The sequence below is a fragment of the Parambassis ranga genome, chromosome 8 (genome assembly GCF_900634625.1).
Source record: "Parambassis ranga chromosome 8, fParRan2.1, whole genome shotgun sequence".
In the NCBI taxonomy this organism is placed as follows: domain Eukaryota; kingdom Metazoa; phylum Chordata; class Actinopteri; family Ambassidae; genus Parambassis; species Parambassis ranga.
In genome coordinates, this window is record NC_041029.1 from 3,758,038 (window position 1) to 3,777,099 (window position 19,062).

The 19,062-nt window shown below is 48.8% G+C and overlaps 4 protein-coding genes across 8 annotated transcripts; 1 reads left to right on the plus strand and 3 right to left on the minus strand.

The window, feature by feature from the left end:
• Nucleotides 1-1,681: 1,681 nt before the first annotated feature.
• adsl (adenylosuccinate lyase) lies at nt 1,682-4,957 on the minus strand. Its single transcript, XM_028411286.1, has 12 exons — nt 4,713-4,957; nt 3,679-3,882; nt 3,556-3,600; nt 3,391-3,470; nt 3,143-3,314; nt 3,006-3,052; nt 2,781-2,871; nt 2,636-2,705; nt 2,406-2,553; nt 2,157-2,337; nt 1,895-2,071; nt 1,682-1,818 (listed from the first exon to the last, which is right to left on the minus strand). Exons 1-12 carry the CDS (start codon nt 4,854-4,856, stop codon nt 1,732-1,734), a joined length of 1,446 nt encoding a protein of 481 aa, XP_028267087.1. The 5' UTR covers nt 4,857-4,957; the 3' UTR covers nt 1,682-1,731.
• LOC114439373 (GTPase IMAP family member 8) lies at nt 4,942-9,548 on the plus strand. The gene is made up of 7 exons (XM_028411285.1): nt 4,942-5,231; nt 5,992-6,254; nt 6,473-7,031; nt 7,577-7,674; nt 7,758-7,889; nt 7,959-8,549; nt 8,629-9,548. The coding sequence occupies exons 2-7, from the start codon at nt 6,224-6,226 to the stop codon at nt 8,700-8,702; spliced, it is 1,485 nt and encodes a 494-aa protein (XP_028267086.1). The 5' UTR covers nt 4,942-5,231; nt 5,992-6,223; the 3' UTR covers nt 8,703-9,548.
• Nucleotides 9,549-9,795: 247 nt separating this feature from the next.
• Nucleotides 9,796-12,368, minus strand: atf4b (activating transcription factor 4b). The gene is made up of 3 exons (XM_028413061.1): nt 12,150-12,368; nt 11,068-11,517; nt 9,796-10,994 (listed from the first exon to the last, which is right to left on the minus strand). Exons 2-3 carry the CDS (start codon nt 11,417-11,419, stop codon nt 10,069-10,071), a joined length of 1,278 nt encoding a protein of 425 aa, XP_028268862.1. The 5' UTR covers nt 11,420-11,517; nt 12,150-12,368; the 3' UTR covers nt 9,796-10,068.
• Nucleotides 12,369-12,481: 113 nt separating this feature from the next.
• Nucleotides 12,482-17,010, minus strand: LOC114439486 (uncharacterized). 5 transcript variants are annotated; one of them, XM_028411443.1, is made up of 12 exons: nt 16,980-17,010; nt 16,611-16,697; nt 16,296-16,391; nt 15,775-15,852; nt 15,471-15,617; nt 15,028-15,138; nt 14,248-14,307; nt 13,951-14,058; nt 13,781-13,864; nt 13,670-13,709; nt 13,528-13,582; nt 12,482-13,365 (listed from the first exon to the last, which is right to left on the minus strand). In XM_028411443.1, exons 2-12 carry the CDS (start codon nt 16,614-16,616, stop codon nt 12,627-12,629), a joined length of 1,524 nt encoding a protein of 507 aa, XP_028267244.1. In that variant the 5' UTR covers nt 16,617-16,697; nt 16,980-17,010; the 3' UTR covers nt 12,482-12,626. The 5 variants fall into 5 exon arrangements, with proteins under 5 accessions (XP_028267244.1, XP_028267249.1, XP_028267245.1 ...); XM_028411448.1 differs by lacking the exon at nt 16,980-17,010 and adding an exon at nt 16,778-16,856 and having other exon boundaries at nt 16,611-16,733; XM_028411444.1 differs by lacking the exon at nt 16,980-17,010 and having other exon boundaries at nt 13,781-13,861; nt 16,611-16,727.
• Between the last annotated feature and the right edge of the window lie 2,052 nt (nt 17,011-19,062).

A 19,062-nucleotide genomic window follows, 5' to 3' on the forward strand; every position in this document is an offset into this window, starting at 1 on the left:
TGCACCATCCAGCCTAATTATATAATTATGGCTTGTCAGATTGTGGCTGTGGACGGGGGAGGACCTTTGTGTGTCCAGAGGAATGTGGCGCACTTGGCATTTTTCAATAAAAGGGCAGTTTTCTGGAAGCCGGTGCCAAAGAGAGGAGTGGAGGGTGAGATCACAGCTGCTGGTGCCCACTCTATCACTCAGTCCATCTTTGTGAGACTGACCTGCCTGTTTCTGTATAATCTGTCTGTACATCTCTGCTGGACAATCACATCTCTCTTCTGAGTCCAACCCCCCCCCCCCCCAGCCTCCCACCCTGCCTCTCATCAACACTTAGCTCCCCATCCTCTCTCAATGCTCAGCAGATCCTGCCGTCCTGCAGATGGAGTGGCCTTTACATGCGGAATGTGCAGGGTTCGGCTCTGCATGATAAGAGCTGACAGGTTGCAGCCGTACACAGAGACCCATGTCCGATAGTGAATTGGACGTGGCCGCTCTGCTGCTTTTGTTTCGGCTGAAGGGATACGAGGGACTCCAGTACAAGCAGGTGTTAGGAGAGATTACTCTGCTGCAACGGCTTGAATCAAAGTCAAGAACAACAAGGCGGGCATCACAAGAACCATGTTCTCCCACACTACAATAGAGATGCAGACCTTTCTCTGACATTTACATCAAGGCCCTCTTGGGCTGTGAACGGCGCTGCTGCTGATTTCATGAGCGTTATTCATTTATCAGAAGCCTTTTATACTCTTACTTTGGCACAGAGGATCTCCTTCTGACTTTCTTGGGGCACCAGAAAGATGGCTGTAAATGATCCTAGATGGAGAGATAGACAAAAGATAGAGAATGTGTACAGATCAGCTGCAGTAAGGTGGGCGTAATGTGTGGAGATAAGTTGCATTAAATGGGTTCACAAGGAGCACAAACAACATGTGGGCAGAACAACTGCAGCAGAAACACTGCCAACTCTCAGCACTAGAAAAATTCCCACAGAATTCCAAGCCGAACTCTGTGCCTGCTCATCAGAGCTCGCACGCAGCATGGAGTATGTGAAAGAATGCTGCTGGGACTGAGCAGGACACCAGGGGCCCAGTGTTCCCATCTCAGACATTCCCAAGCGATCCTTAAAGACATCAACAAGCCACAAACAGCAGAGATGATCAGAGTGCCACCCGGACATGCCAACAGCCCCGAGGCAGCGTGTTTAAATAAACAGAGCTATCTCAGTGTCAGCTGTGAGTGCTCCACTGCTTCTCAGATAACCCTGAAAGGGTGTGCTGAGTGTAGCACCCCCGTCTGAAGCATCCTACCAAAAACATGCTGGCACACCAACAGGGCTGCATTTCCCATCAGCCAGCATCACTCCACAATGCCCCTAATGGTCAGGGCTGTCACTGCATGCAGGAGGAAGCAGGACAGGGAACATGTTCAGTACGAGAGCACATGTTCACTATAAACAAAGACAGAGTCAGTGATGGAACAACAGCGGCACCATGTGTGGAAGGTGCACAGCACCTACAGATGAATGTAGGAACAACAAACCGCTCACCCCCACAGCCGAGAGCAGAAATCATCTTCACACCAAAACAAGGAGCTTTTTAAATATTAGGTTTCATTTTTAAAAATGAAACGCATCAGAACATATTGCTGATTAATACTTCAGTGAGCAGAATGTATGAGCACACATTAAAGATGAATTAATTCAGTCATTATTTTTATTAATACACAAAAGCTCTAAGTGTGTTAGAGCTCAAGTTCTATCTTCACATCCATCCTAGATTTGTAAGGCTCCAGCAGGGGGTGCACTTCTTCAGACAGGAACCTGGTCACCTGGATGACAGAATGGAATTGTTAGACACAGGCAGGAGCCAGCATGGCGCCTTGACTTCACACGGGCACGCTGTACCTGCTGAGGTGCACGGCCAATAAAAGTTTTGGGGTCCAGCAGGGCGTCCAGCTGGCTCAAGATTGGGGCAAAATACGGGTCCCGCTGGACTCTGGCCAGCAGGTCGTTGTCCCCTCCTTCCTGTTTTACCACTGCTGCCGCCTCCTGTGACAGGACGCGGATCTTCTCATGGCAGTCCTGAGAATGGAGACTCATGAAGTAAGGAAGCCTGACTGCACCCACATAGGTGGAACCACATCGCTTCTAAATAGCTGCCCCCTACCTGTCTGTTTCCCCCGGCCTTCACCATCGCCATGATGATGTTCTCCGTGGCCATGAAGGGCAGCTCGTGGCGGATGTGTCTCTCAATGACTTTGGGGTAAACCACCAGACCCTCCGTGATATTCTGGAGGGTGCTGAGGATGATGTCTGCAGTGAGGAAGGACTCAGGCAAGGAGATCCTCCTGCACACAGGAAAAACAGTCAGCTCCAGGACAACCTGCATCTACCACCAGTGCCTGGGGTTGCCCACCTGTTGGCGCTGTCGTCCAGGGTCCTCTCCAGCCACTGGACAGAGGCCGTCTGCAGTGGGTCTGCAATCAGTGCCACCAGATGTCGGGCCAAGCTACAGCAGCGCTCGGCACGCATGGGGTTTCTCTTGTAGGGCATGGCACTGGAACCTGTTGGAGAGGAAGGCTTGATGATGAAGAGGGTGGCGATCCTAACATGTATTAAAAAAAAACACACATACAGCAAACATACCAATCTGCTCTTTCTCAAAGGGCTCCTCGATCTCCTTCAGGTTGGCCAGCAGGCGAATGTCAGTGCAGATCTGCAGCACACACACAGCTCAGCTGAGCTCCCATGAACACCACCAGATGGAGACATTTCCTGTGAATAAGCTCACCTTGTGAACAGTCGCCCCCAAACTGGCCAGAGTGGACAGACAGTCGATGTCCACTTTACGGCTGTAGGTCTGTCCAGTCACCAGGTAGGCTCTGAGAGAGGATGATCAAGAGGACGATGATAAGGAGGAGGTTGACTGTTAGACGCCTACACACTGATTTCAGTAAATATGACTGTTTATCATGCTCAGAAAAACAAACGGTCTAATTAATACTTATGAGCGCACTTTTTGAAGCCGGCCATCTCTGTCACCATGCGGTCGAGCTCCTCCACCTGATGGCAGAAAATTACACCTGACACATGTAAATCCTTCACAATAAGTCTGAATGTAATGCTGACTGACAGATCGATCATTATTAATACCTTGTCATGGTCCCCCTGAAACAGCTGCAGGAAGCTAGCCTGGGTGCCGGTGGTCCCCTTGACACCACGGAAACGCAGGTCACCACGGGCTCGCTGCAAGTTCCTCATGTCCATGGTCAAGTCCTGCAGCCACAGACATGCCCGCTTCCCAACTGTGGTCAGCTGGGCAGGCCTGCAAAGAGAGGCATGATGGGTAAGAGGGCGGTGGCAGGGGTCCGGGATCGGAGCCCTGTCATACAGAGACTCACTGATAGTGCGTGAAGCCGAGTGTGGGGAGATCAGCGTGCTTCTCTGCAAAGTTTGCCAGCCTGTCGATGACCCTTGCCAGCTGCAGAAACAAAACATCACATAAGCGTTTGTGTTTTAAAGCCTCACACTTGTTTCACGTTTTTTTGCTCACAGCTGAGACTCACCCTCGGCAGGAGGATGTCAAAACCGTCACGCAGCATGATGAGGTCCTGAGGGGGGAACACAACATAAAAATCACTTTTTAAAGTCCCACTGCTGCTCAGACTTTCGGCGACAGTTGTACTTACTGTGTTGTCTCCAACGTAGCAAGAAGTGGCTCCCAGGTGGATGATGGGGGCAGCAGAAGGGCAGCAATGGGCAAAGGTGTGGACATGAGCCATGACATCATGACGGAGCTTGCGCTCTTCTTCAGCTGCCATGATGAAGTCGATGTCCTCTGCATGACTCTCCATCTCCTGAATCTGAGCATCGGTGATAGGCAGACCCAATGCCTGAGGAAAGGCCGGAGACACACAGAGAAGCCCCCGTCCATGATCAGTGCACCCATAAATCATTACAAGGCTTGAGGCAGGGCCCCTGGACTTGCTGCCCTGCAACTTTGACCTGGATCACTACGACAGAGAATTTTCACCGACATATTTCACACACCTGATCAAATCAGGACTCTATTATCACTGTGAACAGATAGCTGCTGTCATGTCCTCCTGAGGTTATCAATGTCATGTGTTTACAGTAAGACCAAACAGTCCACGCTCTGTCATTGAGGTCAAAGGTCAGAAAATCCACACAAACTGAACACAACACACTAAGCTGAGCAGTGCAGAGAGGGAGGCGTGTGTGTGTGTGTGTGTGTGTGTGTGTGTGTGTAATAGGTCATGTGACAATCTGTCTGTCACCAGTTAAGCTTAATAGTTTAATGATAAAATTGGAAGACATGTACACAACATCAGTAGATGTTCTATCTCTCACACACACACACACACTCTCATACACTCTCTCACACCTTAAAATAAGTTTAAAGGAAACAAAACACTGTGAAATGTGTGCAGCTGCGTTTCAGATCACTGTCACTGAAATCCATGCAGACAGACAGACTGTTCGAGACAGAATTTATTGGTTTAGAATGTATAGATGTGTGTTTGTTGTGTTATCTGTCTGACTAGTTCTGAAGTGCAGCACAGCATGTTGTGTTTGCGCTGCAGTGTGTCCGCCATGCAGGAACAGCTCCTATATTTAGAGGAAACCTGATGAGGGTCACACACATCACTGCTGTTACACAGTTCACTGCTGTACCGAAGCATAAGGGCGTTAAATGTCCAACCTTCTCGGCCTTAGCCAGGTAGATCCAGAGCTTCCTCCAGGTGCTGAACTTCTTCCTGTCGCTGAAGTTGTACGCCATCTCCCGGCTGGCGTACCGGGACACCAGCGGTGAGCGGTACTTCGCGAACTCGTCGGCTGCCTCCATGTTTCAGAGGAACACGCAGCGTCCGTCACGCACTCAGGACTCACGCTCACACGCAGCTGCCTAGGCTCCTTAAGCGTCTACCGTCACATGGTCAGTTTACGACACTTAGAGTCGATGCACGGCGAGAGGCTGAATCCGACAGTTGTGGCGGTTTGCGACTGTTTCTGTGCTTCAGTTTATGATTAGCTGTGAAGCTAAAATGCTAACGTCGCTGGCACGTAGCTGCACCTTACACTCGATTTACCATGACAACGGCTATACGTTCTCAGGCTCCCTGAACGCATCCTGCCACTTCATGATGATGATGATGATGATGATGATGAGTCTTCACAGGATTATAAATCTGCGGCTATTTATAGGAGTCATGAGGATTATGTAAGCTGCTCTGTATCAATGTTTAAATGTATTTGTGCTGTGTGTGTGTGTGTGTGTGTGTGTCAGTCATCAGGTTTCCCATCAACGTGTGTGTGTTGCAGCAGCTGGGACCTTCGTCTGTCTGTCTACCCATTTCACAACTCCCGCCCTCTCTCTCTTTTCCTCCCTCCCTCTCCCCCTTCTCTCCCCCTCTCTCTTCCCTCCCTCCCTCCCTCTCTCGTCCCCTTTTTCTCTCCCCCCTCTCTCTTCCCTCCCTCACTCTTTCCTCCCCCCCCCCCTCTCTCCCCCTCTCTCCTCCCCCTCCTTTACTCTCCCCCTCTCCCTTTCCTCCCTCCCTCACTCGTCCCCTCTTTCCCTGCCCCTCCGTCTCTCTCTCTCTCCCCCTCACGCCCTCCCTCTCTCCCCCTCCTCTCCCCCTCTCTCTCCCTCCCTCCCCTCCTCCCCCCCTCTCTCCCTCTCTCCTCCCCCTCCTTTACTCTCCCCCTCTCTCTTCCCTCCCTCCCTCACTCGTCCCCTCTTTCTCTCTCCCTCCGTCTCTCTCTCTCTCTCTCTCTCTCCCCCTCACACCCTCCCTCTCTCCTCCCCCCTCCCACCTCTGCTGCTGCTGCTGTGTGATCATAGCGAGTGGGAGGAACAGCTTCCTCTGTTTTGCCTCTGAAAAAAGAGAAATGACGAGGCATCTTGGCGGAGCGGCTGCAGCAGGGGTGGATTTAGCTTTCAGTTTCTTGAACTGCACGGTCTTCTCTCTCTGCTTGGACAGATAAAGCAGACGAGGACGAGGTCACAGGAGACGAAGGAGGCGTGTGGAGAGACGCTTACAGGAGGTATGAAGACAAGTGAAGGTAGAGTAAGGAACACTGCAGCACGATGAGGCTCGCACAGAGCTGCTCAGCATCTTTCTGAAGAGGCCAGAAAAGAAATCCAACGTGGAGGCGAGAAGGAGGAGGAGGAGGGGGGCTGAGGAGGAGGAATCCAGAGGTTCCACACACAAGATGGCTGCTGTGTCCTCTGCCTCTGACACTGGTAAGTGGGTGTTATTTCCACTGTAGGTCTGAACTGTGTCATGTCTTCGTGCGTCTTTCAGTAACATTCAGTAAACTGATGTCATTTCATCCACACATGTAACTCAGAGCTCCTCCTCTCTGGTCACAAGCACGAGTGAACAAAGGAAGGACGGGAGCTGAGACAGGAAGCAGGTACGACACTGAGACTGGTTAACAAGTTCTTCTGTGTCCCCACAGTGGAACCCAGGGGTCGGCACCCTCCTGAGCGCAGACTGCTGCTCCTTGGGGGGCCACAGTCCGGTAAAACCTCTACCGCCAACACCATTCTGGGAGATGAGGTCTTCGATGCCGGGACAGAAACGACTCACAGCAACGTGGGTCAGACGGAGATCTTTGGCCGACGTGTCACTGTGGTTGACACCCCGCCATGGGCCATCCCTGCCGAACACGAGGACGGCGCCGAACCTGATAACAATGATAACAGTGCAGGCGCCGAGTCAGACAACCCACCACGGGCCCCGCCAAGCCTGGACAGCGAGGGGCCATGTATGGGTGCCATTCTCTGCCCTCCCGGGCCACACGCCATCCTGCTGGTGGTGTCGGTCACCCAGCCCTTTACTGACACAGAGAGGAGGGCCGCAGAGGAGCAGCTGGGGGCCCTGGGCGGAGGCACCTGGAGGTACTCCATGGTTCTGTTTACAGCGGTGGAAAAGCTCCCCAAAGGCATCTTCATCGAGGAGCACATCACAAACACGGGGGAGGCCCTGCAGTGGCTGGTGGAGAGGTGTGGGAGCAGGTAATCAGATTACTCCTATCTGTACAGCTGCAGGGTTAGAATTTGGGCTTTCTTTATATCTCACCTGAGCAACTTCTCTCATTGACCAATCAAATCATACTTTCCATCATGTTAGCATCTGAGAGAAGTCAAGGAAGCTATCTATGTCAAGTTGGAAAAACCTCCGCTCAGCAGGGCTGGTGGACTCAGACCTCTGTTTGCCACATTCAATGTTGTGTTAACTTCCAAACCCAGGAAGTTTCACCCCGTCACACCTGTGTTATGAAAACAATGTGTTGACCCGTTTCACCTCCACGTTTTTCCAGCAGCTTGTTAAGACTGTCTGTCATTAGACAGACTGAAGCAAAGAGAGATAGAATAAAAACCCAGCTGCATGTTTGGATATTGATAGTTTCAGTAATGTGAGCTCTTAAATAATGTCTGTAACAGAGAGAGGGCGGCCTGCACCACAGACCACCTGTGGAAAGTCAGACTGTGCCCTGGTGTTAGCATCACTCGTTAATCTCTGTCATTTAAAAGCACCTTTTATCATGTGACCCTTGCAGATACCATGCCTTCGACAACACTCGTAAAGACACAGAGGAGAACACACAGGTGCCTGAGCTGATGGAGAAGGTGGAGGAGATGATCACTGACAACCAGGGTGTGTCTACACACCGCCTCTTTTATCTGATCTACACAGACCATAAACAGCTGACTGACTGCCCATTGTGTGTGTGTTTGCAGGCTGGTACTTCGAGGTGAATGAGCTGATTTTACTAGAGGAAGAACAAGCTAGACGAGCTCTAGAGGAGGAGCGGATGAGGATGGAGGAGCATGCTCGCCAGAGGGAGCAGATGATAGGAGGACCTCCCAGAGGTGTGTGTGTGTATGTGTGCGTTTGTGTGTGTGATCCTCTCTTCATCAGTCTCTCTCTCTAATGTTCAGAGCTCCGGTTGCTGTTGTTGGGATGGAAGGGTGTTGGAAAGAGTTCAGTGGGGAACTGCATCCTGGGCAGGCGGTACTTTGAATCGGGCCAGGAGACGGAGCTGTGCCTCAGAAGGCAGGCACTGGTGTCCGGTCGCCGGGTCACAATTGTGGACACTCCAGGCTGGGACTGGTTCTCAGTGAGGAGGACACCGAAGCGTATCCGCCAGGAGTCCCAGCGCGGGGCTGCCCTCCTGCGGCCCGGCCCTCACACGCTGCTGCTGGTCCTGCCTGTTGTCTCGTCTCTCACAGCCAGGAAGCGGCGTACACTGCTGGCACACATAGAGACTCTTTTTGGTGATGGTGCATGCCTCCACACCATGGTGCTGTTCAGCTGTGGTGACTGGCTGGGACGCACGCCCATTGAGGAACACATCCTGAGAGGTGGGCGGGAGCTGCAGAGACTGCTGGAGTACTGTGGGAACTATTACCACGTCCTAGACAGTAAGACACCCGGGAAGGACCGCAGCGTGTCTGTCCTGCTGGATAAGATTGAGGAGATGGTCAGAGAGAACGGCGACAAAGCCTTCCTGCCCATCCAGACCGAGTGGCGTAAGTCCTCTATCTTCATGTTTTCACGTTACTGGTGGTGTGTGTGTTCATCTCTAATACTTATGTGTTATGTTGACAGTAAGTGAAGAGAGCTCTTACTCCTCTGACAACACCGAGCCTGAGGACGACTGTCGAGGATGCCAGCTGCAGTGACATCATCATGACACTTGTGCAGATCTTTTCCCTTGTTCAAATATCACCTCATGCAACGTAAACCTCATCAGATGCCCTCTGACTCCTCAGTCTGACCTAATGAGAATGAGAGGTTCCGACCTGAGAGACTTCCTGCTTTTGACTCCATCTGATGAGCCGATGAGCATGTCCACAGAAACCAGCTGCAGCTACATAGATGGCATTTCTACGTCATTACAGATCTACACTCAGTCTGGACTGAGAAGCTTTGTGATTCCTTTACTGTCCTCTGTGGGTCTAACCAGTGGAATGAAATTCAACATGACTGCTCTGTAATGAGCTTTTTGTGCCCATACTATAAAAGCAGCGTATTGTGCTCCCTCTGATTGATGCAGTCACATCCATCCACAGTGTGTTCGCTGCAGCTCCACGTGAAGCCGTGCAGCCTCAGACCTGTTTATGCTCCGGTGTATAGTCACGAGCTTCATCAGCATCACAGTCTGAGAGTGGGAGCAGCAGCCTGCAGGTTTCCTATAGGCTACATCAAGCTTTAGCATGCTAAAGAACAACCTCAAGAGGCACCCGAGCTGCCGTGCCTAGGGGCTCGCCGTTTTTTCCACAGAGGCACTGCATGCAGATGAATGAGCGCCTGCAGAGTGGACAGCACTTCCTGTGACATCATACTCTGCCTTTACAACCGACACCACTGCCATGCTTTTCTACAAGAGACTGCGTGTGTCACTGCTTTAAGTAGGCTACATAGCATGACCTCATCCAGTCAACATGTTGTATACGCTGTGTATTTACATTGGTGACAATGTAGAGTGTGCATTGACTGTTCAGGCTACAATAAACTCATCGTACACAGCTGTGTGCATTCACCTACTTCAAACGAATACATATGCAACACACCAGGCAGTGGCTGAAATCACTAGGTGGCAGCACAGCCATCAGAATACAGTATTAGATAACAATTAGTGCCTTATGGTAAATGAAGCATTTAAATGGAATCTAGCTCTGTATTCTGTTATCTTCCTTAATCTGGACACATGCGAGCTTTGGTCATCATAGAAAAAGTGTATTATTGGTTTATATTCAATGCAAACAAGCATCATGAGGAATAATAGGTTTATTATGAATACAGCGAGGTCATACTGTGATAAGACATGATTACACTTGAGATAACTGGGAATAAAATACACATTCCTATACTTCATGGAACTACTCTAAAGTACTCTGGTACATGATAATATTCTGACAGGTTCACACACTGAAGGAAAAACCTCCTAAAGTACTCTGATTACTCTGACAGGGCTACATGCACAGTGGACAAAACATTTATTTACAGACTAGCCCACATTCCAACCATTAGTTATTGCTGCAACCACTAGGGGTCAGCACTGAGGCCCTTTTTGACGCAGGCTGTGCGGACTTCTTCCATCAGCTCTTTGAGGTACTGGATCTCTCGGGTCATAGATTCAGCCTTCTCAATCAGCTCCAGGTTCCTCCTCTCCAGCAGGGTGTGCTCTGTGATGAGTGCATCCTGCTCCACCCTCTTCTTCTGCCTGTAACGCGTGGCAGCCGTTTTATTCTGCTCCATCTTCTTCTGCTTCTTATCTTTTGGCACCTTCACAGTCGTCCTTTCAGTCTCGCCTTTGGTCTGTAGGGACTTTACCTTGGTGGTGGTGAGAGAGGGACGCCCGGGTCTCTGGTTGGGCTCCGGGTACGGTCTGCTCCTGGAGGAATTTGGAGAGGGGGAGGTTGGTGGGGAGCAATGAATGACCTCTGTGGTGGTGGCAATGCTGTGGTCATTTCTGGGAGCCAGAACGAGGACGATGCGAGTTGGTGAGAGGGATAGCACAATCCTGGTGGCCTCAGGAACCAGGAGTGGCTTCACCTCACTCTCCGAGATATCCACCTCGCTGCCCAGGTCCAGTGTGAAGGCGGGGGAGGAAGGAGATGCCGGCTCGGGCGATGCTGGCTCAGACTTGATCTCCAGCTCCTCCTGCGGCTCTGGGATGCTCAGCGGAGAGGAGGGAACTTCCTGCCCCACACTGCAGGAGTCTGGCTCATCCACAGTAATGACGGAGGCAGTGGAGCAGGCAGCCGGAGGGGAAGGGGCACGGGGAACACTGGAGAGCGGTGACAATGGGAGGGAGTCGAGCTCCATGGGGCAGTCAAGGGAGGCCAGGAGGTCTTCAGAAGGGCTCTGGTGTTCATCACCCACACTGCAGGAGCCAATCAGAGAGTCCAGGTCGAGCTCACTGAGGTCAATCCTCTCTGCCATCCAATCTAGGTCTTGGAGTGGGTCCTCTGTGGAGGCAGACATGGCATGAGATCTTTGTCTCACAAACATTTATAGTAACCACTGTTTCACAGTCCTTACCTTTGCCATCACCTGACACCTGGCTACATGTCAGCTGACCAGGGTGGTCCAACCAGGGGAGAGACAGCAGGTCAGGTTCCATCCTGGCTTTATCCCCATATAAGAGAACGGCAGGTGGCGAGGAGCACGGAGAGTAGAAGGGAGGAGGAGAAGAAGACAGTGATGAGGAGGTAAGGGGCGATGCAGGTGAAACATCCCCCTGGGGCAAAGCTCCTCCCCTTTTCTGTGGTTCTTCTGCGTCAAGGTTAAAAACTGGCGAACACACGGCGTCAGCCATGAGAGAGGAAGGTGCCCAGAGCATGGCCTCCATGTCTTCCAGGCCAAACTGTGAGTCTGTCATCATCATGGTCATAGTGGCTGTTGTTGGTCACAAATGGAGTGCGTGGCGAGGTGGTGGCGAACTCTTTGATGCTGTCAAAAGCAGCAGTGCTGAGGATTTCCACAAAGGACCTGTAGGACGAGAGCAGGCAAGGTGAGCGGCACATAAATGATCAGACGCGATCAATACATCGTGTCACACACAATAAAAACACAAACTTATTACACATCAGTCAATAAATATATTTATATATTTGTTCAGTCATCAATAATTCTAAACACACATATTTGATCCATTTATTTTTCATTCACTGTGCCTAATGACATCAATGCGCACGCTTCATGTCACATGCTTCAGCCCAGCTCCCAGTCTTGTGACTCTGACGTCACTCCCTCCCCCTTCTCTGTCGGCCATTTTACCACAAAGAACCATTTCAGACGCCACGTTGGCACGCGGAGGCACTGTGACAATAAAGTAACGTTTGACTAACGCGTCAAAGCTCAGAGTGAACCGTAACAACAATCAATGACGACAACATCAATAAGGACAACAAACTCAGATGACACAAACTATTGAGTTTTACTGTGACATCTCGCACTGATGTCACGTTACGTCATTTCAGTTGATCAGAAACGTGAAATAATCAGACGGTACTGATCGATCAATCCGTCCAGACTCGAATTAACGACATATAGACAGATATAATGAACTTCCGGTCGTCGGCCTGGTATGGCTGACAACCGGCACTGAAAGTGACACTCACGACATGGTGCTGGAGGAGAGGCGGTTCAGTGCACTGGCTGAATGCACTGTTCGGACGGAAGCAGCTGGGTCGCGGCACACTTTACACAGCCATGTCGGCCAACGGTCCGGAGTCTCACGAAGCTTCTGTGGTGGAGTACAGGAGAGAAAATGGCGGCTGCTGAAGTGCGTTGCGGTTATACAGCTGTAACGAGAAGCGGCTGTGTCCTTCCGCAGTATCACTCCGCCAGTGTTGGATTCGTTATTTGTTTTCACCTTTCGGTTGTTGCCTTTAGGGGTCGCCATAGCGACTGTATCCACAGCATCCTCAATCACTACCACTCCACCACGTCACACATTGTTTATTTATACATGACAGACATCACATTATTCAGACACAACGGGTTACCTGCATTAATTTGCTTTATATTAATAACTGAGAACAGAAATATTTGTTTTACAATGTTAACTGTTAGAAAGATACACTCACACGTGTGGCTCAGCTGAACGCCTGCCACTGTTGGTTAAGGTAATCCAACTCCTCCTGCAGGTTATTAGCCAGCAGCTCAACTCTTCCCGAGAACCGGCTCTTGTTGGACTTCTTCAGGTTCTGACCATTCTTCTCTGTAAAGAACTGATCCATGTCTTTGGTAAACACCTGCAGCAGTCTGTCAGATGTCAGCCTGCCGGTGCAGGCCGCGCTCCCGCTGGCATCCATGTTGTTTCTGAAGACGGCCTGGAACTTGTGTGCCACCCTCAGGGCCTCAGGGTGAGCTCCTGCTCTTTGCAATCGGCCCGTGTCGTACCTCTGAAGCTCATTCATCGCACACAGGATAAGACCCAGGCAGTGTTCCAGGTCCACAATGTCTTCCCTGTAATCATGCACAAGTTTCTCCACTGTCATCCTGTTTACAACCTTCTTGTTGGCTTTCGCAGCGTGAGCGCCCATTCCCCCTGCAGATGCCACCATAGTGGCTCCGACAGCAGTGGCAACCAGAGAGATCCCCATGGTCATTGGAGCCAAGACAATACCCACCATAGCCGTCGCACCACCCACTGCCCCTGTTGCCCCTCCAGCGATGCCCATGGCTTTGGTCTTCTTCTTCACCTTGTCTAGGTGCTCAGAGATAGACCTGAACTCTGAGATGATACTCTGCAGGTTATCTTTACCTTTCATCATAAAAAGCGAGAAGGCACGCAGCATCTTTGCCACGTTAAATGCTCTTTCATTAAACAACCTACGGAGAAAACACAAAAACCTGTCAAATAATAATGCAGTTGGCAGACGTAGTATTCCTTATCACGTGATTTTTAATCAGTGTTCACTGATGCACTGTTTAGTCTGAAATCTAAACAGGAATGCGACACTGCACTGCCATGTTTGTTTGTTGTGTTATTACCTGACTTCCTCCTGTGTACTGAGGCCATACATTGATGGGGCTGTGAAGTCATATCCTGATAAACCACACATACAGAATAAATACACCCAGTGCTCCATTATATTTGTGTTTCTTATAAATGTAAGTTACATTCTAAACTCACTCGACACCGTCCTCATCCATGTCCGCAGCCCATTGATGTCCTATAGAAAACATGACTGTGAGAAACACTGACGTCTAAAATGGATTAATGGATGTGACCGTTAACTGTTACCTCCTCTGTGCTCTCCTGATAAACGGAGTTGAACCCACTCTGGCAGACCGGTTCTGAAAGTCCAGATCGAAGAGACAAGCTCTGCTGTGGATAAGAAAGTTCAATATATATACAAAAATGTATCATCAATAAATATAAGCGCTATAGATCTGTGTGTGTGCTGGTGTCACCATGTAGTCCACGTGGTCTGGCAGGACTTCCAGGTATGGGGTATGCAGGCTTTCAGAAGAGACTGAGGGAGGAGGTGGAGGGTTTAAAGCCGGTGGGGGAGGTCTGACCTGTGGAGGAAAGTGCATTTATCAATCAATCAATACATTTATTTGATCTGTTTATTAGCTCAGGATCAGCTGTGCTCTGCTCTGCCAACTGTTCCGAGCCTGAGCAGGTGCTCCGGTGGTTGGAGCTTGTCTAAGGTGTGTGGGTCATTTTGTTGTGTTTCTGGCTGACATCCAATCAGAGAGTCATACCTGTGCAGGTGAGGTTTCAGAGCAGTAGAGTCGAGGTGGAGCGACCGGTCTATTTGTGACCTAAAAACAGGCACACTGTGACACGATGCACAACAAATATAACAGAATGATGGGAAATTTGGGAATGTACTTGGACCACAAACTGGACTGGTGCAAGAATGTGGACACTATGGACAGAAAGGGCCAGAGTCTCCTCTACTTTCTGAGGCAGCTGAGGTCCTTCAACATCTGCAGGGCGATGCTGAGGATGTTCTATATATAGTCTGTGGAGCCATCATGTGCGCTGTTGTCTGCTGGGGCAGCAGACAACAGCACGGGTGAGGGTGAGGGACATCAACAGACTCAACAGAAGTATCAGGAAGGTAGCCATGTTGTGGGAGAGGACCTGGACTCTCTGACAGGAGAGAGTCTGAGAGGAGGACGTTGCCCAAAATAAAGACTATTTTGGACTTTTCATCTCACCCACTCCACACTGTGCTGACCAGCTACAGGAGCTCATTCAGCAACAGACTCCGACTCCCACGATGCACCACAGAGAGACACAGGAAGTCATTCCTGCCTGCCTCATTAAAACTACTGAACTCTGAACTGTAACACTGTACATTCATACTGGTCCATTATGTCATGCTCTTTACAATGTAAAGGTTTTTATACAATAGTAAATATGTTTCTTCTTTTTTAGATACAACTCGGGGATTTAAATGCTACCTGGGTATTTAGATCCTGATCGCAACGTGTGATCAGGAGCTCCTGGAAACATTTTTGACAGAGGAGGCTCACCTCAGACCTCAGGCTCTTTCCAGGACAGGTTTGGTCATAATAGACAGGAGATGAGGGAGCTTGATCGGGCCAAGGAGGAAGAGGAGGAGGGGTTTTCTCTGACCTAAGAGACTTTCACAGAGAAATCAAGAATCAGTACTTTTTAATCTCTACGTATAAACTTTAAAAATACAGATTATTACACAGTTTCCTTTACAGGAGAGAGGGATGTCACTCTGCACCTGTCTGCTACAACCAGCAGCTATTAGTTTAGCTTAACATAACTATGAAAGAGTCTCTTCAAAACAATATTTCATTTCCAAAAACTGACCACTTTACTGTATTTATTGTCTGGAGGTCAAAGGCCTGCACGGCTACCAGGCAACCTGTCAGATGTCAGTGGTACCAGTCTTAGTCTTAGGTGAACTGTAAGGTGAAAGGCGCTGATTATTCATGTGAAATACCTGCACTGCTGGGTCAGACTGTGTCCTCCTGTAATTACTGTGTGCTCCGACGCCTGCTTTGGGCTTCATGCTGGCTGGTGGTCTGGGAGGAGGACGGACAGGGCGAGGCCTCTGACAGTCTGTAGGGAGCCTGTCAGCCTGGTAGTCCTAATTAACATGAAAAGAAATACCGGTACATCGTAATCAATACATGAAGAGGCTCCAATCAGCTGCACCTTCAGTCAGAGCTGCAGCGAGGTCCCCCACCCCCCAGCCATAATATTACTGTGCAAATGAGGACGGTCTGGTCAGAAATGAGTTTTACCCTCAGAGCGTCGGGGTCCTCATAAACAGACTCCAGGTTTTCTGCTGAGCTGTAGTTTGACTGGGAGAGTTTGGATGGCTAAAAAAAGGAAAGTACTTTAGATCAGTCAAAAACTCTGAAGTGTCACTGAGTTACCAGAAATACCTTTCTCACCTGTAAACAGGAAACTTTATGTACCTGATAATTCCAGTAAGACACTTATCTCCAAACATCACAGAGGTTATATCTACAGAGATCTGTCCACCTGCTCAGGTGTTCCAATGGCTGTCCACCTGCTCAGGTGCACAGTGACACACAGAGTGTCAATATTTCAGCGTAATCCTATTTTAACCTACATAGAGTATTTTCAACAATATCCAGATTAAACCAACTCCAAGAGTACAGTTAAAAGTCAGTGTAAAATCCTGCAGATCTGCAGTGAAGAATTCAACTCTACAGAGTGTTTACCAACCACCAAAAAGAAGAATAACTCTACAGAGTGTTGTGCAAATGAGGACAGTCTGGTCAGAAATGAGTTTTACCCTCAGAGCGTCGGGGTCCTCGTAAACAGACTCCAGGTTTTCTGCTGGGCTGTCTTTCAGCTTTGTGCTGTAGTTTGACTGGGAGGACTTGGGCGGCTAAAAGAAAGAAAGTACTATAGATGAGTCAAAAACTCTGAAGTGTCACTGAGTTAGAAAAATATTTTTCTCACCTGTAAACTGTAAGGGTTTAGTTCCAGTAAAGACACTCACAGAGGTTATATCTACAGAGATCTGTCCACCTGCTCAGGTGTGCAGTCAGACTATCTGTCTGCCTGTCATGTTTCAATAAAACAAACAAATTCAGTTCATTCTTACCGCCATGCTCCCGTCGTTCTGATTGTCTTGATGAACCACAGATTGTCTTGTCTTTACCAAGCAGCTCCTCCCAGGTGTGTGATGTACCTGCAGCGTCACAACTCGAAATATGAGTGGGTGGGTCAGAGGACATCAGACAAAATGTCAATGTCACAGAGATCTTCGTTTTTTTCACTTTGTAAACTAATCTCACAAATATAATTTTCTCTGTGTTGATGAGATTTTCTCACTGGCAGCCTGAACTGATTAATGGCTGATTGATAACAATCTGTTAGCGGTGGGCGAATCGAATAGTATCGATACCAACGTTAGGATCACTCGATACTAGCCTGATGAGATCGGTATTTCTGTGGAAGTTTCTCTTAATACCTTCAGCAACTTTACTCGTATTTACTCGCGGTGCAAACAGCGCTGCTCTCTCACTCTGCTCAGTGCGCAGGCGCACTCCGCCCCCCCCCTTTCCTTCTCCGCTCTGGTAGAACAGACGGAGCTCCTGATTGGCTGTAAAGCTAGCGTCCTGGAGACAGCAGAGAGGAAGAGGAGCGCTGTTTCACAGCGACAGACGAGAAGAAGAAACTGCTATTTGTGAGGTGTGCAGGAAAGCGACCTGCCACTGTGGAAACACAACTCATTTACACAAACATAAAGCAGCAGAGCCCAAAGACCTCGAGCTGCAGTGTAAACAGAGGGAGGAGGAAGAGGCAGATCCCCAAACATGAACCAGAGAGTTGACTGACAGAGGCTTTACTGCAAAACACTCATGAATATCCAGGAGATAATTTAAAGAAGTGAAAGTTCAGACTGAGTAATCTGCAGCATGAATTAATGGTGTCTTTCTAAGTGCAGTGATAAGATGTGATTTTAGCAGAATGACTGAACAGTCATCATATCGCCAGCTGTATCACCAAAATATATCTAATAATCTAATTATATAAGTTTATATAATGTATTGTAGAAGGACCTTTATTCTTCATATTATGTTAGACCTTTATCAAATTACCTTCATTATGTTATTTAACCTACATGATTCATAAAGAGCCGTGGCTGTCACAAGGAGCATCGCTGACATGATTGTGAAGTTATCATTTCATACAAGTTATACAGTTTTGCACTTTTGTTTGCAGCTTGATTTACTTAACAAATGCTTATTGTGTATTATTATTCTGCTAATCATGATCAACTAATTAAAGGCAAAGGCATTGTATGATCGTGAAACTTCCAAAGTAAAAGTATCGGTATCGGTATTGGTATCGGTGATGCTGGCCCTGTATTTACTTGGTATCGGATCGATACTGAAATTTTCAATATCGCCCACCCTACGATCTGTGCGTATTTTCTGTTGGAATCTAGTTAAACAGGTAAAGCGAGAGTGCGCTTTGTGTGCAGTTGCTTCCCTGTTGGGTTCAGGGCTGTAGGGAAATTCCAACATGTTTGAATGACAGTAACTGAGGTCACACACTGACAGGTTGTCGACTACATCAGTGGTCCCCAACCACCGGGCCGGGGACCGGTACCGGTCCGTGGGTCATTTGGTACCGGGCCGCACAGAACGACTGAGCAAAAAAATATATTATTCATTATCTGAGTCTGAAAGCTGTTTCATTTATAAATCGATCAGATTCATCCGCTTGTGCCTTTAAGCACCTGCAGACGCTGGTCTCGGTCACGGGATACGGCCCCAAAATTAAGCCTAAAAGCAGCAAAAATAAATAAAAAACAAACGTCTTTGGAGAGCTTCTTCGGAAAGGGGAAAGACCTAACGAGGAGACAGAAGAAGAGGAGCCTACCCCTTCAAAGAAAAAGAAACCTGCATTTAAAAGACTATATCAGGAGTCCTATTTAAAATACGGATTTATTGCAACAGGTGATTCTCACACACCAAGTCCGCTCTGAGTGATATGTGGCGAAGCCTTCAAAACTGCTTTGGCACTTAAGACCAAGCACCCTGCATTAAAAGACAAGCCATGGAGTTTTTTGAAAGAAGAAAATGTGAACAAGAAGGACAGAAGCAATAAATGACGGCCAAAACAAAATGACGGAGTGGACTGGACATAAGAAACACGCTTCGGGTGTCATGTCTCCCATTATCCCCAGATGGGACCGCCTCATTGCTGAGAAAGCTCAAAGGCTCCCACTAATTAAGCATAAGAGTAAGTTGTCATTGTATGCACTTTGTTTTTATTTTATATATTTTTTTCTGTGCCGGTCCGTAAAAATATTGTTTTACATGATACCGGTCCGTGGTGCAAAAAAGGTTGGGGACCGCTGGACTACATGACGACTGTCCACACCAGCGCAGGCCGCTGCAGACAGCGAATCGTGGGTAAAATGATGAAAATTTGTGCAGTGTGTCCCCAGCTGAAGACTTATTATATCCACGTATCTAGCAGAAATACCAGGTCCAGCCCTCGGGGACATCAGTGGTACACCTTCCTCGTGTTTAGAGGAAGTT

What these genes read in the sequence shown, in the direction of transcription:
- adsl (XM_028411286.1), bottom strand. Translation starts at nt 4,856, where the DNA reads ATGGAGGCAGCCGACGAGTTCGCGAAGTACCGCTCACCGCTGGTGTCC. An exon ending in CTCGGCTTCACGCACTATCA is followed by an intron (nt 3,315 to 3,390) that starts GTGAGTCTCTGT and finishes CTCTCTTTGCAG; the next exon opens with GCCTGCCCAGCTGACCACAG. An exon ending in CTGGACGACAGCGCCAACAG is followed by an intron (nt 2,338 to 2,405) that starts GTGGGCAACCCC and finishes TCCTGTGTGCAG; the next exon opens with GAGGATCTCCTTGCCTGAGT.
- LOC114439373 (XM_028411285.1), top strand. Translation starts at nt 6,224, where the DNA reads ATGGCTGCTGTGTCCTCTGCCTCTGACACTG. An exon ending in GTCCTCTGCCTCTGACACTG is followed by an intron (nt 6,255 to 6,472) that starts GTAAGTGGGTGT and finishes GTGTCCCCACAG; the next exon opens with TGGAACCCAGGGGTCGGCAC. An exon ending in GCCCATCCAGACCGAGTGGC is followed by an intron (nt 8,550 to 8,628) that starts GTAAGTCCTCTA and finishes TTATGTTGACAG; the next exon opens with TAAGTGAAGAGAGCTCTTAC.
- atf4b (XM_028413061.1), bottom strand. Translation starts at nt 11,419, where the DNA reads ATGACCATGATGATGACAGACTCACAGTTTGGCCTGGAAGACATGGAG. An exon ending in GGTGTCAGGTGATGGCAAAG is followed by an intron (nt 10,995 to 11,067) that starts GTAAGGACTGTG and finishes CTGCCTCCACAG; the next exon opens with AGGACCCACTCCAAGACCTA.
- LOC114439486 (XM_028411443.1), bottom strand. An exon ending in AGGACCCCGACGCTCTGAGG is followed by an intron (nt 15,853 to 16,295) that starts GTAAAACTCATT and finishes TCCTTTTTTTAG; the next exon opens with CCATCCAAACTCTCCCAGTC. An exon ending in AGTCTGACCCAGCAGTGCAG is followed by an intron (nt 15,139 to 15,470) that starts GTATTTCACATG and finishes TCTCTGTGAAAG; the next exon opens with TCTCTTAGGTCAGAGAAAAC.